The 16,076-nt window shown below is 40.3% G+C and overlaps 1 protein-coding gene across 2 annotated transcripts in view; it reads left to right on the top strand.

Moving 5' to 3' along the window:
* The window catches only part of NELL1 (neural EGFL like 1), a 683,273-nt gene that overhangs the window by 127,759 nt on the left and 539,438 nt on the right, over window positions 1-16,076 (top strand). For both annotated transcript variants that reach the window (XM_070428154.1, XM_070428155.1), the window contains exon 5: window positions 212-308. In XM_070428154.1, coding sequence (XP_070284255.1) covers window positions 212-308 — 97 coding nt within the window. The remainder of the gene's footprint in view (window positions 1-211; window positions 309-16,076) is intronic.

Genomic DNA, 16,076 nt, shown 5'->3' with positions numbered 1-16,076 from the left:
AGCGGACTCCTGAGGTTGTGAAATAACACCAAGTGTTGTCAAGAAACGTACGTCTGCATTCAGGTTACCTACCAGCCATTTCAAACATGCCACACATTGGCTCCATATCCCCATAGCAGAAGCTATTGCTGTCAGTCCTTCAAGCAGCATGTGTACGGTTCAGTTCTGCAGTGAGCCTCTCTATTAGTAACCGTGTTCTTTGCCCCTACAGGATTTATGAACGTGTGATAGACCCTCCTGAGACCAACCTCCCCCCAGGAAGCAACTTATGGCTTGGTCAGCGCAACCAAAAGCATGGCTTATTCAAAGTAAGGACTACTTTCTACTTCTGACACGTGTTTTTTTATGTGTTGATGTGAATGAAATAATTTAATCTTCATGATTTTATGAAGTAGGTGCTTTGAAACTCTCTGTGAGGCAGAGAGTAAAGGGACTTGCCTAAGGTCACACAGTTCACTGTGGTGCCAGGTATGAATGATGCAGAATATAAATGATCCTCACAATGTTTTTCAAACTAATTCTTAAGGTTATCTTTAAGTTCGTTTTCATTCTCAGAATATATATTAAATCATTTTGGGGGCGATGTTTAGGTATACAATAGGAAACAAATATCAGTGTCTAGGAGTGTTGATTTTCTTGTCTATAAAGAGGACAGTACAATGACTGCATTATTGTACTTTATAAAAACGTAAGGATACCATGTTGAAATGAATTGAAGAAGTTAAAAACATCATGAAATTTTAAGATAGTCTTGTTCTTCAGTAGAATGGCAGAATTTTGCTTCTGGAAATATGGTAAACTAGATATTTTAACAATCCTTGTACTTCACAATGCCTCTAAATGGTGGATAAAACAGAACAAAATCTTTTAAGATTTATCATTGCACTTCTACAAAGGGAGATTCATAGGGGCCAAATATATGGAGGGAAATGAAAACCAGAGGGATGTCTGCCAATACCAGGAATTTAGAGACTTCAGTTTATTTCCCATTTATTTTTTTACTTTATTGAGATACTAGAGGCCCGGTGCACAAAAATTTGTGCACTCGGGGGGGGGGGGGGGGGGGAGTAGGGGGGTCCCCCAGCCCGGCCTGTGCCCTCTCACAGTCTGGGACCCCTCGGGAGATAATGACCTGCTGGCTTAGGCCTGCTCCCGGGTGGCAGAGGGCACGCCCAATCCCTAGGTGTAGCCCCTGGTCAGGCTCAGAGCAGGGCCCATTGGGGAGTTGGGGCGCCGCCCCCTGTCATGCACAGAGCAGGGCGGATCGGGAGTTTGCGATGCCACCTTCAGTCACGCTCAGGGAAGGGCTGATTGGGGGGTTGGGGCACCGCCCCCTGTCATACTCAAGGCAGGGTCGATGGGGAGGTTGCAGCGCCACCCCCTGTCACGCACAGAGCAGGGCCGATCAGGGGGTTGGGGCGCTGCCCCCTGTCACTCACAGAGCAGGGCCCATCAGGGGGGTTGAGGAGCTCCCCCCTGTCATGCACAGAGTAGAGCCGATAGGAGAGTTGGGGCACCGCACCCTGTCAAACACAGAGCCGCAGGGCGATCAGGGGGTTGGGGAGCTCCCCCTGTCACACACAGAGCCACAGGGCGATCAGGGGATTGGGGAGCTCCCCCCTATCAGGCACAGAGCAGGGCTGATCAGGGGGTTGGGGCGCCTTCCCCTGTCACGAACAGAGCAGGGCGGATAGGGAGGTTGTGGCCCCGCCCCCTGTCACTCACAGAGCCGCAGGACGATCAGGGAGTTTGGTCGCTGCTCCCTGTCACGCTGATCCCGGAGCCGGGAGGCATATTACCGTTTTACTATATAGGATAGAGGCCTGGTGCACATGTGGGGGCCAGCTAATTTGCCCTGAAGGGTGTCCTGGATCAGGGTGGGGGTCCCACTGGAGTGCCTGGCCAGTCTGGGTGAGGGGCTGAGGGCCGTTTTCCGGCTGGGGGGTGACTAAAGCTCCCAACAGCTTCTTTTGTTCTTTTTTTTTTTTTTTTTTTATTCTGGGCCAGCTTTAGCTCTAAGGCCTCAGCTGCTGAAAGCCAGTTTCTGGCCTTTGTTTTTCCTTCTGTATTTGATACAATGTTGTGGTCCGGCTGGCTGAACCTGGCTGACTGAAAGCCGGTTTCTGGGGTTTTGTTTAGCTTCTTATTTGCAACATAGTACATAGTTGCTTAGAGTTGCAGCTCAGAGGTCGGCAACTCAGGCGGGGAACGTTAGAGTCAGCCGTCACTGGAGTAAGCAAGCCTCCCTGTTTGCTTCAGTGCATGGCTGCTGGCTGCCATCTTGACTGACAGTTAATTTGCATAAGGATATGCTGATTAGCCAATGGGAAGGGTAGCGGTAGTACACTAATTACCATGTTTCTCTTTTATTAGTGTAGATAATAAACCTATAGCACTATGTAAGTTTAAGGTGTATGATTTGTTCATATGTTACACTTATATATTGCAAAATGGTTAACACCATAGCGTTAGCTAATATCACCATCTTGTAATTGCTATTTCTTCTTTATGGTGAGAATATTTAAGATCTAGTCTCTTAGCAACTTTTAAGTATATAACACAATATTATTAACTATAATCACTATGCTGTCTGTACATTAGATACCCAGAACGAATTCATATTATAACTGGAAGCCTGTACCCTTTGATCAACTTCTTCCCATTCCCTCCTCCTCTAGACCCTGGCAACCACCATCTACTCTCTATGAGTTCAGCTTTTTAGATTCCACATATAAATGGTATTATACAGTATTTGTCTCTCAGTCTGACTTATTTGACTTCACATAATCACCTCAAAGTACATTCATGTTTTCCTTTCTGGTGCCTGAATATTATCTGTCTGTCTGTCATCTATCTATCTATCTATCTATCTATCTATCTATCTATCTATCATTGTCTAGCTATCATCTATCCATCCATCCCTCCCACTTCTTTATCCAGTCATCTATTGACAAACATTTAGGTGATTTCTATGTCTTTGCTATTGTGAATAATGCTGTAATGAATATGGGGGTGCAGAGATCTCTTTGAGGTAGTGATTTCATTTCCTTTGGCTGTATACTCTGTAATATGAATCTACCTAGAAGTGGGATTGCTGGATCAAATGGTAGTTTAATTTTTGAGAAAATTCAATACCACTTTCTATAGTGGCTGTACCAATTTACATCCCCACCAACAGTGCAGAAGGGCTTCCTTTTCTCCACACCCTTGTGAAAACTTATCTATTGTCTTTTTGATGTTAACCATGTTAGCTGGTATGAGGTGATATCTCAGGTGGTTTCATTTGCATACACCTGATGATTTACCTCTTGATTCTATTTCTTTGGTTTATGTGTCTTTTTATGTCTGTATCATACTGTTTTTATTAGCATAGCTTTGTAGTATAGTTTGAAATCAGAAAGTATGATGTTTCCAACTTTGTTCTTTTTTCTCAGGATTACTTTGTTACTTTAGGGTCCTTTGTGGTTCCATACAAATTCCAGGACTGTTGTTTTTTTATTTCTTTGAAAAATGGCATTTGAATTTTGATTGGGGTTGGATTGGATCTATAGATTTCTTTGGTTAGTATGGACATTTTAACAATATTAATTATTCTGATCCATGAACATGGGATATCTTTCCATTTGTTTGATAAAAAACGTGAGAAGACTTAACGTATTGTAGTATTCAGTGTACAAATCTTTTACCTTCTTGGTTAAATTTATTCCTGAGAATTTTATTGTTTTTGATGGTATTGCAAATGGGACCATTTTCTTTATTTCTTTGTCACATTTTTTATTGATAGTGTATAGAAACAAAATTGATTTTTGTATCTGGTTTTGTGTTCTGCAATTTCAATGATTTAATAGATTAGTTATAAAGTTTTTAAATAGAATCTTTAGGATTTTCCAGGTATAAGATCATATTATCTGCAAACAAGAAAATTTTACTTCTTCCTTTCAAATTTGAATGGCTTTTATTTCTTTTTCTTGCGTAGGACTTCTAGTACTATGTTGAATAGGCATATCAGAGTGGGCACCCTGTCTCTTTCCTGATCTTAGAGGAACAGCTTTCAGCTTCTCACCACTGAGTATGATGTTAGTTGTGAGCATATCATATACAGCCTTTATTATGTTGAAGTATCTGCCTCTTGCCCAATATGATGATAATTTTTATCATTAAATCATGTGGGTTTTGTCAGATGCTATTTATGCATCTATTGAGATGATCATGTGATTTTTGTTTTTCATTCTATTGTGGTATATAATATTTATTCATTTGCATATCTTGAACCATCCTTAAATATCAGAGATAAATCTCGCTTAATCATGGTGTATGATCTTTAATGCACTCTTGAATGAACTTTACTTATATTTTGTTGAAAATGTTGGCATCTGTAGTTATCAGGGTTATTGCCCTGTAGTTTTCTTTTCTTGCAGTGTTCTTATTTGGTTTTGGTGTCAAGGTTTCTTAACCAATAGCCGTTTTATTTAGCACACACTTCTTTTCATTGATTGGATGATTTTCCTGGTCTGGCTGGCTACACTGATATCTACTGGGCTCTTTCATGTGTGTAGTCAATTTACAGGTCAGCAGGTGGCAGGATGACCTAAGCCTCTTTACAGGTCTGGTAGTAGTCTGGCTGTTGACTGGCTTCAGTTCTCTTCCAGATGGTCTGTCATCCTCTAGTGGTCTAGCTCAGGCTTATCCATATGGCAGTCTTGAGGTTTCAAGTACAGAAGAGGATGCACTAATCCTCTTCAATGCTCTATTTGCTTGGTCACATTTGCTAATAATTTACTACCCAAAGCAAGTTCTATGGCCAAATGCAGTCAGGGAGTAAAGATATAGACTCCATCTCTTGAAGAACGATTTTGCAATATTGTTTTGTAAGGATATGGATGCAAGGAAGAGGAGAAGTGTTGACCATTTTAATTATGGAACCCAGATCTCAAATCCCCCAGCCCCAACAGTCCTGCGGATCTCCTTTCCCCAGTCAGAGGCTGTCCCTGTCCCAAGGGATGTGGCTGGATGCCGCGCGGTTTCCCTCTGACCATCTGGGCTCAGAGATCTGGCAAACTTTCCCGCCAAGATCCCTGGTTTTTACCTTTCCAGGGGAACTCTGCCCTTCCCGCTGCAAACTGTCTCACCAGCTGGGTCTCCTTCGCCAATTCAGGGTGGATGTTATTCGTTTCAGCTGCTCATTCTATTTGCTCAGGGACAAGCCTTGGTACACGTCCGCCTATTCCGCCGCCATCTTTTCTCTCCCAGTGTTGACCATTTTAATAATCTCTTACACCAATCAAGATAAATTGAAAGACAGCCATGCCTAGACATCTTAGTGAAATAGCAGAATCCCAAAGATACAGAGAATATCTTAAAAGTAGCCACTGAGAAAAAGCAAAATTTCCACAAAAGAGTAACGAAGATTGAATAGCTGTCCTTTAAAGAGTAAAAGCAGAAACCCAAATGTAATAACAAGAGTTTTCAAAGTTTTGAATTAAAATAACTCCCAAATGTATTTGTATATATCCAGCTTAATTATTATTTGAGAATGAGTGTGAAATAAAGACCTTATAAACAAATAAAACTTTTAGTTTATGACCAATAGATCTTCATTAAAGAAGAAAGACATATAATGCAAGGAGAACTGGTGAATACATTGTTGAGAGCATACACAAACCGGAATAATCATTGTTTGATTATAATAGTCATTAATCATAATAATGTCTAATTAAAAATAGGTGTATTTTGAAAATAAATATTAGACAATAATAATAGGGGATAATCTGATGTAAAGTGTTACAAGGCCTTGTTTTGGTCAGAAAAATTAGTACAGAAATTGATTAATGTAGACTTTAAGTTTGCATATTAAAAATATAAATTAACACTGAAAAAACAGATAGTGTTTAACTTTCAAATTTAATTATGAGCAAATGAGAGAATTTCTTGAAAAATTCTGCCAACATAAATTAAGGCAAGAGGAGAGAAAATGCTGTCTATAATACAGCAGATGTAATTCCATTTCATAATATTTATTATCAGATTTAAGTAATTTACACTCAGTGCTTAAAGTCAAAGTATTTTATTGGATTCATAAGACTCAAATTCTGATGTATATCTATAATAATAAAAGTGTAATATGCAAATCAACTGAAGGGCCGTACAGCGGAATGACCATCCCGATGACCACGTTATGACACCCACTGACGCCAGGCCAGCCAAGGCGGGTGCAATGCAATTGGTCGGGGGCCCATCCATTGCCCCATGATCGCCCCAAAGTCGGAGGCCCCCTCTGTGGGATGCGATTGATCGTGGGGCTCCTGGACTGTGAGAGTGTGAGAGGACGCAGGCCGGGCTGAGGGACCCATCCCCCGAGTGCATGAATTTCATGCACCAGGCCTCTAGTTGTTTATATTGAAACAATTAAAAAATAAGGATTCATAAATGTTGAGAGTGAAGTGGAACAAAGGAGGAAAAAAAATAGACCAAATCAAACATAAGAAAACTGTAGAATCTCAGGCAATATCAAACTTAAAAGCTGAAGAGTTGCTCACATAATGATAAATAATTCTGCAGGTGCATAAACCTAAAGCATAAGCTGAAAGTAGACATTGCAGTATTTCAGAAGACGGGGGAAGGATAGTCTTGCTTGTTTATTATTGGTCACTCTTTCTTATAAGCTTTACTTTGATCATAACTGTTTCTATTTTATTCAGCACATGCTTACAATAGTACCAGGAACATAGTTGGCAGACAGTATACTCTTAAAATGAATGAATGTAATAGCTATGAATTTGTCTTCTTATTTGCCAAGTGACAGAGATAGCTCTCAGAATGGTAATGCAGATGACATAGTAAGTTTGCAATATGCATCTTCTCCCTTTTTTCTTATGTGTTTACTGCTCCCTGTGTGCTTAACACTATATTATAGAAATGATAGGTGCTTTTTTGGCCTTTTTGGGGATTTCTGTTTCAGTAGGAGTTTGTGATAAAAAGAGGGAGAACAGTTAGTGCTATTGTTTATTCCAGCTTGATGAATTCATGATTCTTTGAAGAGGTAAGGAAGCTTGTGCTTAAGAGCCCATATACCTGATAAAGACAGAAAGCACAAAGGATGTTCATAGACTTGACAATGATTTTGCTGTAGAGGTGGGTTGTAAGGGTGTGGAAGAGAGTACCAGCAATCATTGAATGAATGCTTTCCATGTTCTAGACCTTGTGTGGCCCTACATATATTGTCTCAGTTAATTACATTTCCCTTTCTGAAAATCCTAATGAGGTAGCTGTTATTATCCCAATTATATAAATCAGTCTGCAGGACTCAGAGAGATTAAGCTATTTGCCAGTCTAAGTGATGAAAGTGGGATTTAAGTTTAGGCCTTTTTTATTTCAGTCTTTGCTCATTCATCCAAACTTTCATTTAATAATTTCATTCAATAAACATTTTTTTTAGGATCTTGCTTACTATGTGCTAGTCACTGTGTTAGATGGTGGTGACATTTCACGTAATTCCAGCATGTTCCATGGTGGAGGGAGACTCTATTGTCTTTTTCAAGGGCTTCGGCTCAAAGGAATAGGTGGTCCCAGGGAGAAGCATCAGAAGGGATGGTGTTTCCACACTGTCTGTCCCCCTAGGGAGCAATGTGAATCTCTTTGCTCCCCAATAGGAGTAGCCTAATCTAATGGCTCTTTAGAAGGGAACCTTTCAAAATTCCTCTTCCCCTTAGAGTCCTGTATGTCCGTGTCTCATTACAGAAATTATCTCGATCAATTTAATGCCCCCGTAAAAGAGGCAGCCCTGCTCCGGTGAGTCAGCACATCTTCAGGCTTTTAATATTTATCTTGTAGAAGCTGCCTCCTGGGTCCAACCACTCCTGCTTTATTGCTCCAAAAAAAAAAAAAATGCTTATTATGTGTTTTCAGGTTAAAATAGCATTATTCCCTGCTTTAAATATTAACACTTTGCTTCATAGGCAAAGTCAAAGCAAAAACTCCTCACTTGTCAACCCAAATTCCTGGACCCTGGTGGGTCCTTATGGATCACACAGTAAAAGTGCTGCTGATTGCTCTGGCCATTTTGGCTCAGTGGTTAGAGCATTAGCCCCGGGACCAAAAGGTTGCAGGTTCGATTCCCCCCTCAAGGACACATACCTCAATTGCAGGCTTGATCCCTGACCCTAGTCAGGGCACATGCGAGAGGCAACCAACCCATGTGTTTCTCTCACATCGATGTTTCTCTCTCTGTGTGTCTCTCCCTCCCCCTTTCATTCTCTAAAAATCAATGGAAAAATATCCTTGGACGAGGATTAACAACAACAAAAACAAAACTGCAGCTGATTGAAGAGCACAGGATGGTGCCTGGCACATAAGGCATAAGGCTGCTAGCATTAGGTCATTTTTATCAGAGACTCAGAACACAAGCTGGGGATTTTTTTCACTTCAAAACAGCATCCATTTGAGAACATAGCGAGCTCTTAGTGCTGGGCTTATCTGAATCTTGTCGCAGATTTCCATTATCGGGATGGTTGATTACCACTCAGTTTCTCTTTGATCATTCTGAGCTGATGAGGCTGTGAGTTTCAGAGGGTAAAGAAATAAAGAACAAGTGTAGATGAATTGCAGTGAGTTCAGGATGCTTCGGTGGGTTTGGTCTTCTGGGAGCTTCTAAATAGTTAAAATAGCTGAGATCTCAGGATTTTACAAGGCAAAGCCTTTCCCAGAGCCTAGGCACTCTTCTCCGTGTCTCCCTCGATTTCTCTATCTGTTGGGTCAATTTGGGTCTGAAATCTTTCCCTTACCTGGACATCACCATCTCCTTAACAGCTCAGCTGTCACGGGGAAGTAAAATGGATGACATTTTTTTTTAATGCTACAGCTGTTGTTTTTTTACCTCAGCTGGTTCCCATGATTCCGCAGATGGTAAACATATGTTTAGAGGCACCTAGAAAAAACAGCTCTGCCGGATTCCTCCCATCGCTAATTCTCGTTTTTTCCTTTCATGCAGAAAGTCCAAGGCGCAGAGCTGGCGAATCTTATACATTTGTAGATTAATATTTCTGTGCATTAAGACTCTGGAAACAGCAGGACAGCTAATGATATGCTAATGAGCTGACAGTGTTTATTGATCATAATGAAAGTCGACAAATGTCTTTCTTGGCTTTTTGTGCAAGCTGGAATATTTTATTAACTGTCTTCGGGGCAGAAATACATAATTGGTTGCATTTTGAAAATCCTCCTTGCGAATTTCCTGGAGTCTTACTTTTCATTAGCCTGTTGCCAAAGTGTGGGCCCTTGCCAGTTTATAAACAGAACATGTCTTCATCCCTATATTTACATGCCCTGCAGGAACTCTCCCCGCCCCTTTTCCTTTTGCCTTTCAAAGCAATTTGTTGCAGTGTTTTAGCATACAAAAAAATACAACCGTTTTCTTCAGTGTAAACAGAGATCTGCAGGGAAATAAGAGCCTTAAAAAAGAATTAGCATGTTTGGTGGTAAAGCTACTTTTATTTGTATCAGAAAGCTCTGAGTCTTAGATGGACTTGCTTAATCTTAGTTATTCCATACATAAAAGGGTAATAATAGCATACTTTTTCTAATCTTTTTAAATTGCATCTTCCTGTATTTCTTACTGTGAAATGAGAAATGTTCTTCGAACAATGGAAATAATTGGGCATTAGTTCTCCAAACAAAAAACCCATGTAGAACCTATCTGGCGCAAATTTATCTTTCAGATCCTGGTGAGCTGAGCGCGGGAGGAAGAAGGTGGCAACAGGTGGATGTAACAAAGGGGGAAACATCCATTTGTCTCCTTCCCATCAGTATTAATAGTAAAAGTTTATCTATTTGGGCTCTGCATCTTAGGGATTTATTTAGCTGCTCAGATTGGCTGAGGTTTAGCATTGCACTAATAATGAGGAGATGGATGGTTTAGCAAATTAATAGAGTAAATAAGATGGCGGCGGGTGGGGGAGTGTTAAGCTACTTAAAAAGACCTCTGTTACCCAGTACTGATGGACTGTTTTAGTGAACTGTTAGCATCTAATGCATATAGTTCATCATGGACAGTGAGTAGTATCTATCAATTAAGACAATTAAGATGGGACCTTATTTTGATAATAGGACCTATTATAGCAACATCTGGTTAGCTCCCGTAGCTCTAAAACTTTCTCAAATGATACATTATTACTTACACATGTTACATAGTGACCCAGCACTGGTGTTGGAGTTAGGAAACCTATAGTTTAAGGCCAAGGATTAAGGTGGCATTTAGGAAAGCTACTTAAAGTATTAATGTGCTAGGTTTTTCATAGGTCACATGACCAGGTGATCAGGCCATAGATCAGGCCTCACATCTGTGGTCCTGATCGGGGGTATAACAAGATTGCCTTAGAAGCTTTTGCAAAATATGGTGACCGTCCTTCCTCACCCTCTCCTAAAATTCTGATGTGTATCTCTAGTTTACATATCAGACTAATAGCTATGAAAATTATATTGTTCAATATTGTATAATTCATAGTTTTCAGGAGTTGGATGCCTCTAAGGTATTTATTGTGCTTTCTGTGTGTTACAATAGGACCTGCAGGGGATACTGAGATGAAAATATATGATGTTTGCCTTCATGGTGTTGATAATTTAGTAATTCTGTGGGTTGCCATTCAGTTTCAAATCAGGAAGATTTTACCCAGTGGATATATCGGATTTAGATGCTGTTTTCACCACTGTGAACTTTTAATGAGTGAACCCTCATGCTCCCAAAGAAACAAATGATTGACAATAAAGCGGGGGTTTTCAAAGTGACCTTTCATCTGAGTCATCGGGGACAGCCTTAAAATTGGAGATTCCAGTCCGGCTGTCATGGCTCAATGGTTGAGCATCCACCTATAAACCAGGAGATCATGGTTTGACTCGCAATCAGGGCACATGCCCAGATTGTAGGCTGGATCCCCAGTGCGGGACATGCAGGAGACAGCTGATCAATTATTCTAATTACTGATGTTTCTATCTCTTTCTCCATCTCCCTTCCTCTCTAAAATCAATAAAAACATATATTAAAAAAATAAAAATGGAGATTCCTGAAAACATCACCACAGTCCAGTTTGGGAATACTTCTATCACTCCAAAAAATTCTTCATGACTGCTTACAGTCAATCCCCATTCCCCTCTCCAGCCCTCAGCAAGCAATGATCTGCTTTCTATATCAAGGGTTTTATCTTTTCAAGACATTTTCTATAGTAAATGGAATCATACAATACGTAGTCTAATGTGTCTCTTTTCCTTAGCATAACAGTTTTAAATTTTTTTCACATATGCATCAGAGCCCTTTATTCCCTTTCTAAAATTTATGAATTAATAGTATGAAATGTAGATGTTAATAAAGTTATGAAACATTTTTTAAAAATGGAGATTCCGAACCACGGCATCCAGGGATCATCTCAAGCAGCGCGACTACATGGACTCAAATAAGCCCTGCTCCTCCTCACGGAAAGGTCAGATTTCACCTAAACGTGCGGTTTGCAATCCAGGTTGGAGAGAGGAACACTCTCGGGGGAACTCTGCGCCCACAAAGTCCATGGCCGTTGGGGCCAGCGTGATCCGTGAATGTGGAAGGGGTCCTGCAGGGCTGCTGGCAGAAGGGAACTCTAAAAATAAGCCCATAGCTGGACTGGGTGCAAAAAGGCAGCTTCGGATTTTGCCAGTGTGCCGGCTGCTTAGTGCCAGGGGAGAGAGGACGTGTGGAAGAGACTGCGCACAGAGCTGGATGGTGGAGGGTTGCCAGTTCGCGCACCTTCTCAGGCTCTTTTTCTTTTTTCTCTCTCCCCCTTAAATCTTTGTGTTTGATTATTAAACCCAATACATAGGATCGCCCAATTGGGGTCACTCACAGAGACTGCAGGGGAAAGTTGTTTTTGTGGAACCTGGGAATCAGAGCGGGGAGTAACGATCAAAGAACCAGTTCTGGGGCAGCCAACTCTCCCAAAACCTAACTACTGGCTAGAGAGGACTTATAGCCTTGGAGGTCAATCCAGAAACACTGCCACCCAGGGGCTGAACCACAAACTGACTCTTCTGTAAACACAAATAAAGGCAGTCTGGGAAACAAATACTGCCTGCTTTAAAATCAGGACTGTGGTTTACAACATGGAGGAACAGTGTATCACAGGGAACTTCAACACTCTCCTGAATACCTGACAGGACTAAGGCATGCCAAACAGAAGAGTAGAGGAATTGAAGGACCTTCACTACTGCACTTTTTTTTTTTTTTTACCTTTTACTCAAGAAACTAATTTTTTTTTCTTTTTTCATCACCTGATTTTGCCTTTTTAATTACTACATTTTTATTTTTAACCAATATTATTACTACTACCATTTTACCTTTTTTTATAGTGTCATTTTATTTTCTCTTTATTTTATTTTGGGATTAGTGTTCTACATTCTATTTTCATCTTTCCTTTAGCATCATTTTACTCTACCTCAACTTTACCTTTACGCCAAAACTCTCTTCCTCACTTTTCCCCTTTTGTTGTCCTGTTTCTCTTACCCTATTCCTGCTTTAGATTTTCCCTATTCCTTCTTTTTACCCCCTATTAAAATTTAACCCTACTTATATATCTAATTTCCAATCCTCTGCTCTAAATCTATATACACCTCTCTCTTCTCTTTCTTCACTATCCAATTTTTTTTTTCTCTCTGTCGTTTTGTTGTTGTTTGCTTGATTGTTGAGTATATTGGGGTTTTTTTATGCTTGTTTGTGAGATTGTTTTTCTTTTTCTTTTTCTGTTGTTTTTTTCCCCCTTGGTTATTTTTTTTGCCTCGCTTGATATTAGTTGTTGTTTGTAGTTTGCATTCATCTCTAGGGATCTGTTGCTGGAATTTGTTGGGATTAGTGGCTGTTCTATTGGAGTTTTCTCCCCATATAAATAATTTCTTCCCCTCTTCTATTTCATTCTCTTTCTCTTTTTTCTTTTTCTCTTCTTTCTTCCTTATCCCCTAATTCTCTTTGCTCTGGTGGTCACCTTTATTTGGGGTTATTAGTATCATGAATACATTTGTGTTCAGTGCCTTGTGTGTTGTGCCTTGTTGTGTTGTATTTTGTGCCTTTAAATCAATGCAGCAGAGAGAGAACTACAAAACCAAACACCTGGAGAAGAGAGATCATGGGGAGACAAAGAAACAGCCCGCATATGAAAGAAAAACAGGCATCACCAGAAAAGGAAGTAAACGAAATGGAGGCAATGGAGGCAAGCAACCTGTCAGAGAAAGAATTCAGAGAAATGATCATAAGGTAGATGAAAAGAATGGAAGACAAATTCAACAATATGTATAAGAACCAAGAGGAAATGAAGAAGAACCAAGAAGAAATGAAAAATGACATCACTGCTATAAAGAACTCAATAGAAAGCATCAACAGTAGACTAGAAGAAGTAGAGGACTGCATCAGTGAGCTAGAAGACAAGGTAGGAAAAAATACCCAAGCAGAGCAGCTTCTAGAAAGAAAAATTAAAAAGCAAGAGGAGAGCCTAAGAGAACTTTGGGACAACACAAAATGAAACAACATCCACATAATAGGGGTGCCAGAAGGAGAAGAAACTGAGCAAGGAATAGAAAACCTGTTTGAAAAAATAATGACAGAAAACTTCCCTGATATAGGGAAGAAAAAACTCACACAAATACAAGAAGCTCACAGAGTCCCAAACAAAATGAACCCCAAAAGACTGATGCCAAGGCACATTATAATTAAATTGGCAAACACCAACGACAAAGCAAGAATCTTAAAAGCAGCCAGAGAGAGAAAGAAAGTTACCTACAAAGAATCCCCCATCAGACTAGCGACTGATTTCTCAACAGAAACACATCAGGCAAGAAGGGAATGGAATGAAATATACAAAGTCATGGAAAGGAAGGGTCTGAATCCAAGAATACTGTACCCAGAAAGGCTATCAATCAAAATTGAGGGTGAAATCAGGAGCTTCACAGACAAAAAAGGACTACGGGAGTTTATTACCACCAAACCAGCAATGTAAAAACGGAGATTCCTGGACCTCCTCCTATCTCACTAAAACAGAATCTGGGAGTTGACCCAGGAATAAGAATGTTAAATACTCAAGGTGATTCTTAAGAAACTCAACTTTTGAGAAACATTGCTCTGATGAATGATATGAAATCAAGCTTAGGTTTGAATAAATGAGATCAAATGAGGTCAACTAATATACACTCAACCAGAACTGCATTTAAGTGTAGATACATTTGAAGTTAAATAAGGAGAAATAATAGAAATTCTACCTTTTGATCCCTTATTTCATTATTTTTTTTGGAGAAATTGCAGTGCTTGAAGGCAAATTTTTATCTATAGAAATTCTCATTGATGATTTTTCTGGGAGAAATAAGGCTGATGGAGCTACTTTGTAGTTTTATACTGAATAAAATGCCCTTCTTGGGGGTCGTTTTGTAAGGAAAGCTACGTAGTTCACAAATGTCCCTTTTACTGACAAATGTCCATGCTCTGAATAGACCATATGGCAATTCAACGCAAGGTCTTCGGGTTCTTGTTCTGGGGGAGGTGCTGGAATATGCGCACAGGTATGTCTTCACGTGCATACACACGTGCACTCGGACTTTTCTGGGTTACATTTGGTGTTTGCGCAATAGATTGCCACCCTTCTTTTAATCCAGCATGGAATTAGACCTAGTCAAATAAATTAACATTCCATCTTGATTTGTTTGGCAAGAACACATTTCCATGCAATTTGTGGGCTGACCCTCATGACCTTCCCTTAGAAAAAAAAAACACCAAGTGCTTTGAGTTTTTGCATTAATGGGCACTGAGAAGCTGCCAGCCCTTATTTCTGTTTTTGTTCAAGTCAACATCATTGACCTTTACCTAATGACCGGTGCAACACACAAGTGCATGCCAGAGATTCATAGCGGAAAAAGAGAGAGGTGAGGAGGGAGGCAGGTGGAAGAAAGGTGTGAGAGAGGCAATTTGTAATTTATAATGGAACAAAATCAGCAATCACTTTTTAAAAAGCAACAGTGCTGTCTGTACTATATTATGTTGCTATAGAATGAGTGGGTGGAATATCTTTTTCAAATGGGTTTTCCATTTGTTTTTGGAAAGGTAATTGATACCACCATATATGTATTCCAGGTTTCTGAGTGCCTTTCTGTGGCTGATAAAAATAAGAATGATTTAGGATCTTGCAACAAACAGATAATAGATGTACCTGATTCTTTCCTGGTCATGTGCTTTCACCATTTCCTCATCACCTCAGAAGACCAAACATCCTGGTCTGCCTGGGACTCTCTCAGTTCAGCACTGAAATCCCTAAGTCCTAGGAAAACCCACATAGTCAGTCATTCTAAATGCATTCATATTCAACCTGATTAGACAGATGTTTTCTAATGTGACATTCAGTTTCCTACGACGATCTGTTCTCTGATGGAAATCTACAGCCTTTTGTGTCCTTGATTTCCTTTTTCATTTACCTTGAAAGATAGCAAATGCATGGAGATCTATTTCAGTTTGGTCACTTGTTTCATTCACCCAGCCCTTGAGTGCTGGGAGGATCTTTAGCTGTTGCATACAGCAGTTCTCCTTCCAGATGAAGTATCTAAAGCCCAGAGAAGATGGATCTTATTGTCTGAGTTCACCCAGTTGACTAGACACAGATCTAGAACTTGAACACAGATCCTCTGACTTCCGATCCTGTGCTGCTCTCAAAGTTCTCAAATGTGCTTGAAAGATACCCTGTCCTCTTAAGGGAGTGAATTTACTTTGGCAAAACTGAGCAACTTCACACCGGGAAGAAGCGGATACATTCAGATTACACTCCATTCATTGCTTCCTGGAATTCTCCTGCAGGAGATTCTGAATTCCTGTTGAGGAGCAGAGGCAGGGACTTCCTCCTCATGGTGAGGCTGGCTCCTCCTCATAGTCATAAGCACTGCATCATCCATGAAGAGGAAGTGTTGGTAAATGTTTCCCTCCACGTCCCATGTCCCGCGTGGTTCAGGGTTCACCATCTGGAAGAAGAGCCGCACACAAATGAAAGAGAAAAGACACGAGATAATTTGGGAATATTGGGGGCCAGACAGCT

This window comes from Myotis yumanensis, unplaced genomic scaffold (assembly GCF_028538775.1).
Source record: "Myotis yumanensis isolate MYYU_CA2020_CCGP unplaced genomic scaffold, mMyoYum1.0.hap1 SCAF_10, whole genome shotgun sequence".
NCBI lineage: Eukaryota > Metazoa > Chordata > Mammalia > Chiroptera > Vespertilionidae > Myotis > Myotis yumanensis.
The sequence above is the reverse complement of the archived record's forward strand: the minus strand, read 5'-3'. Positions and strand labels throughout refer to the sequence as shown.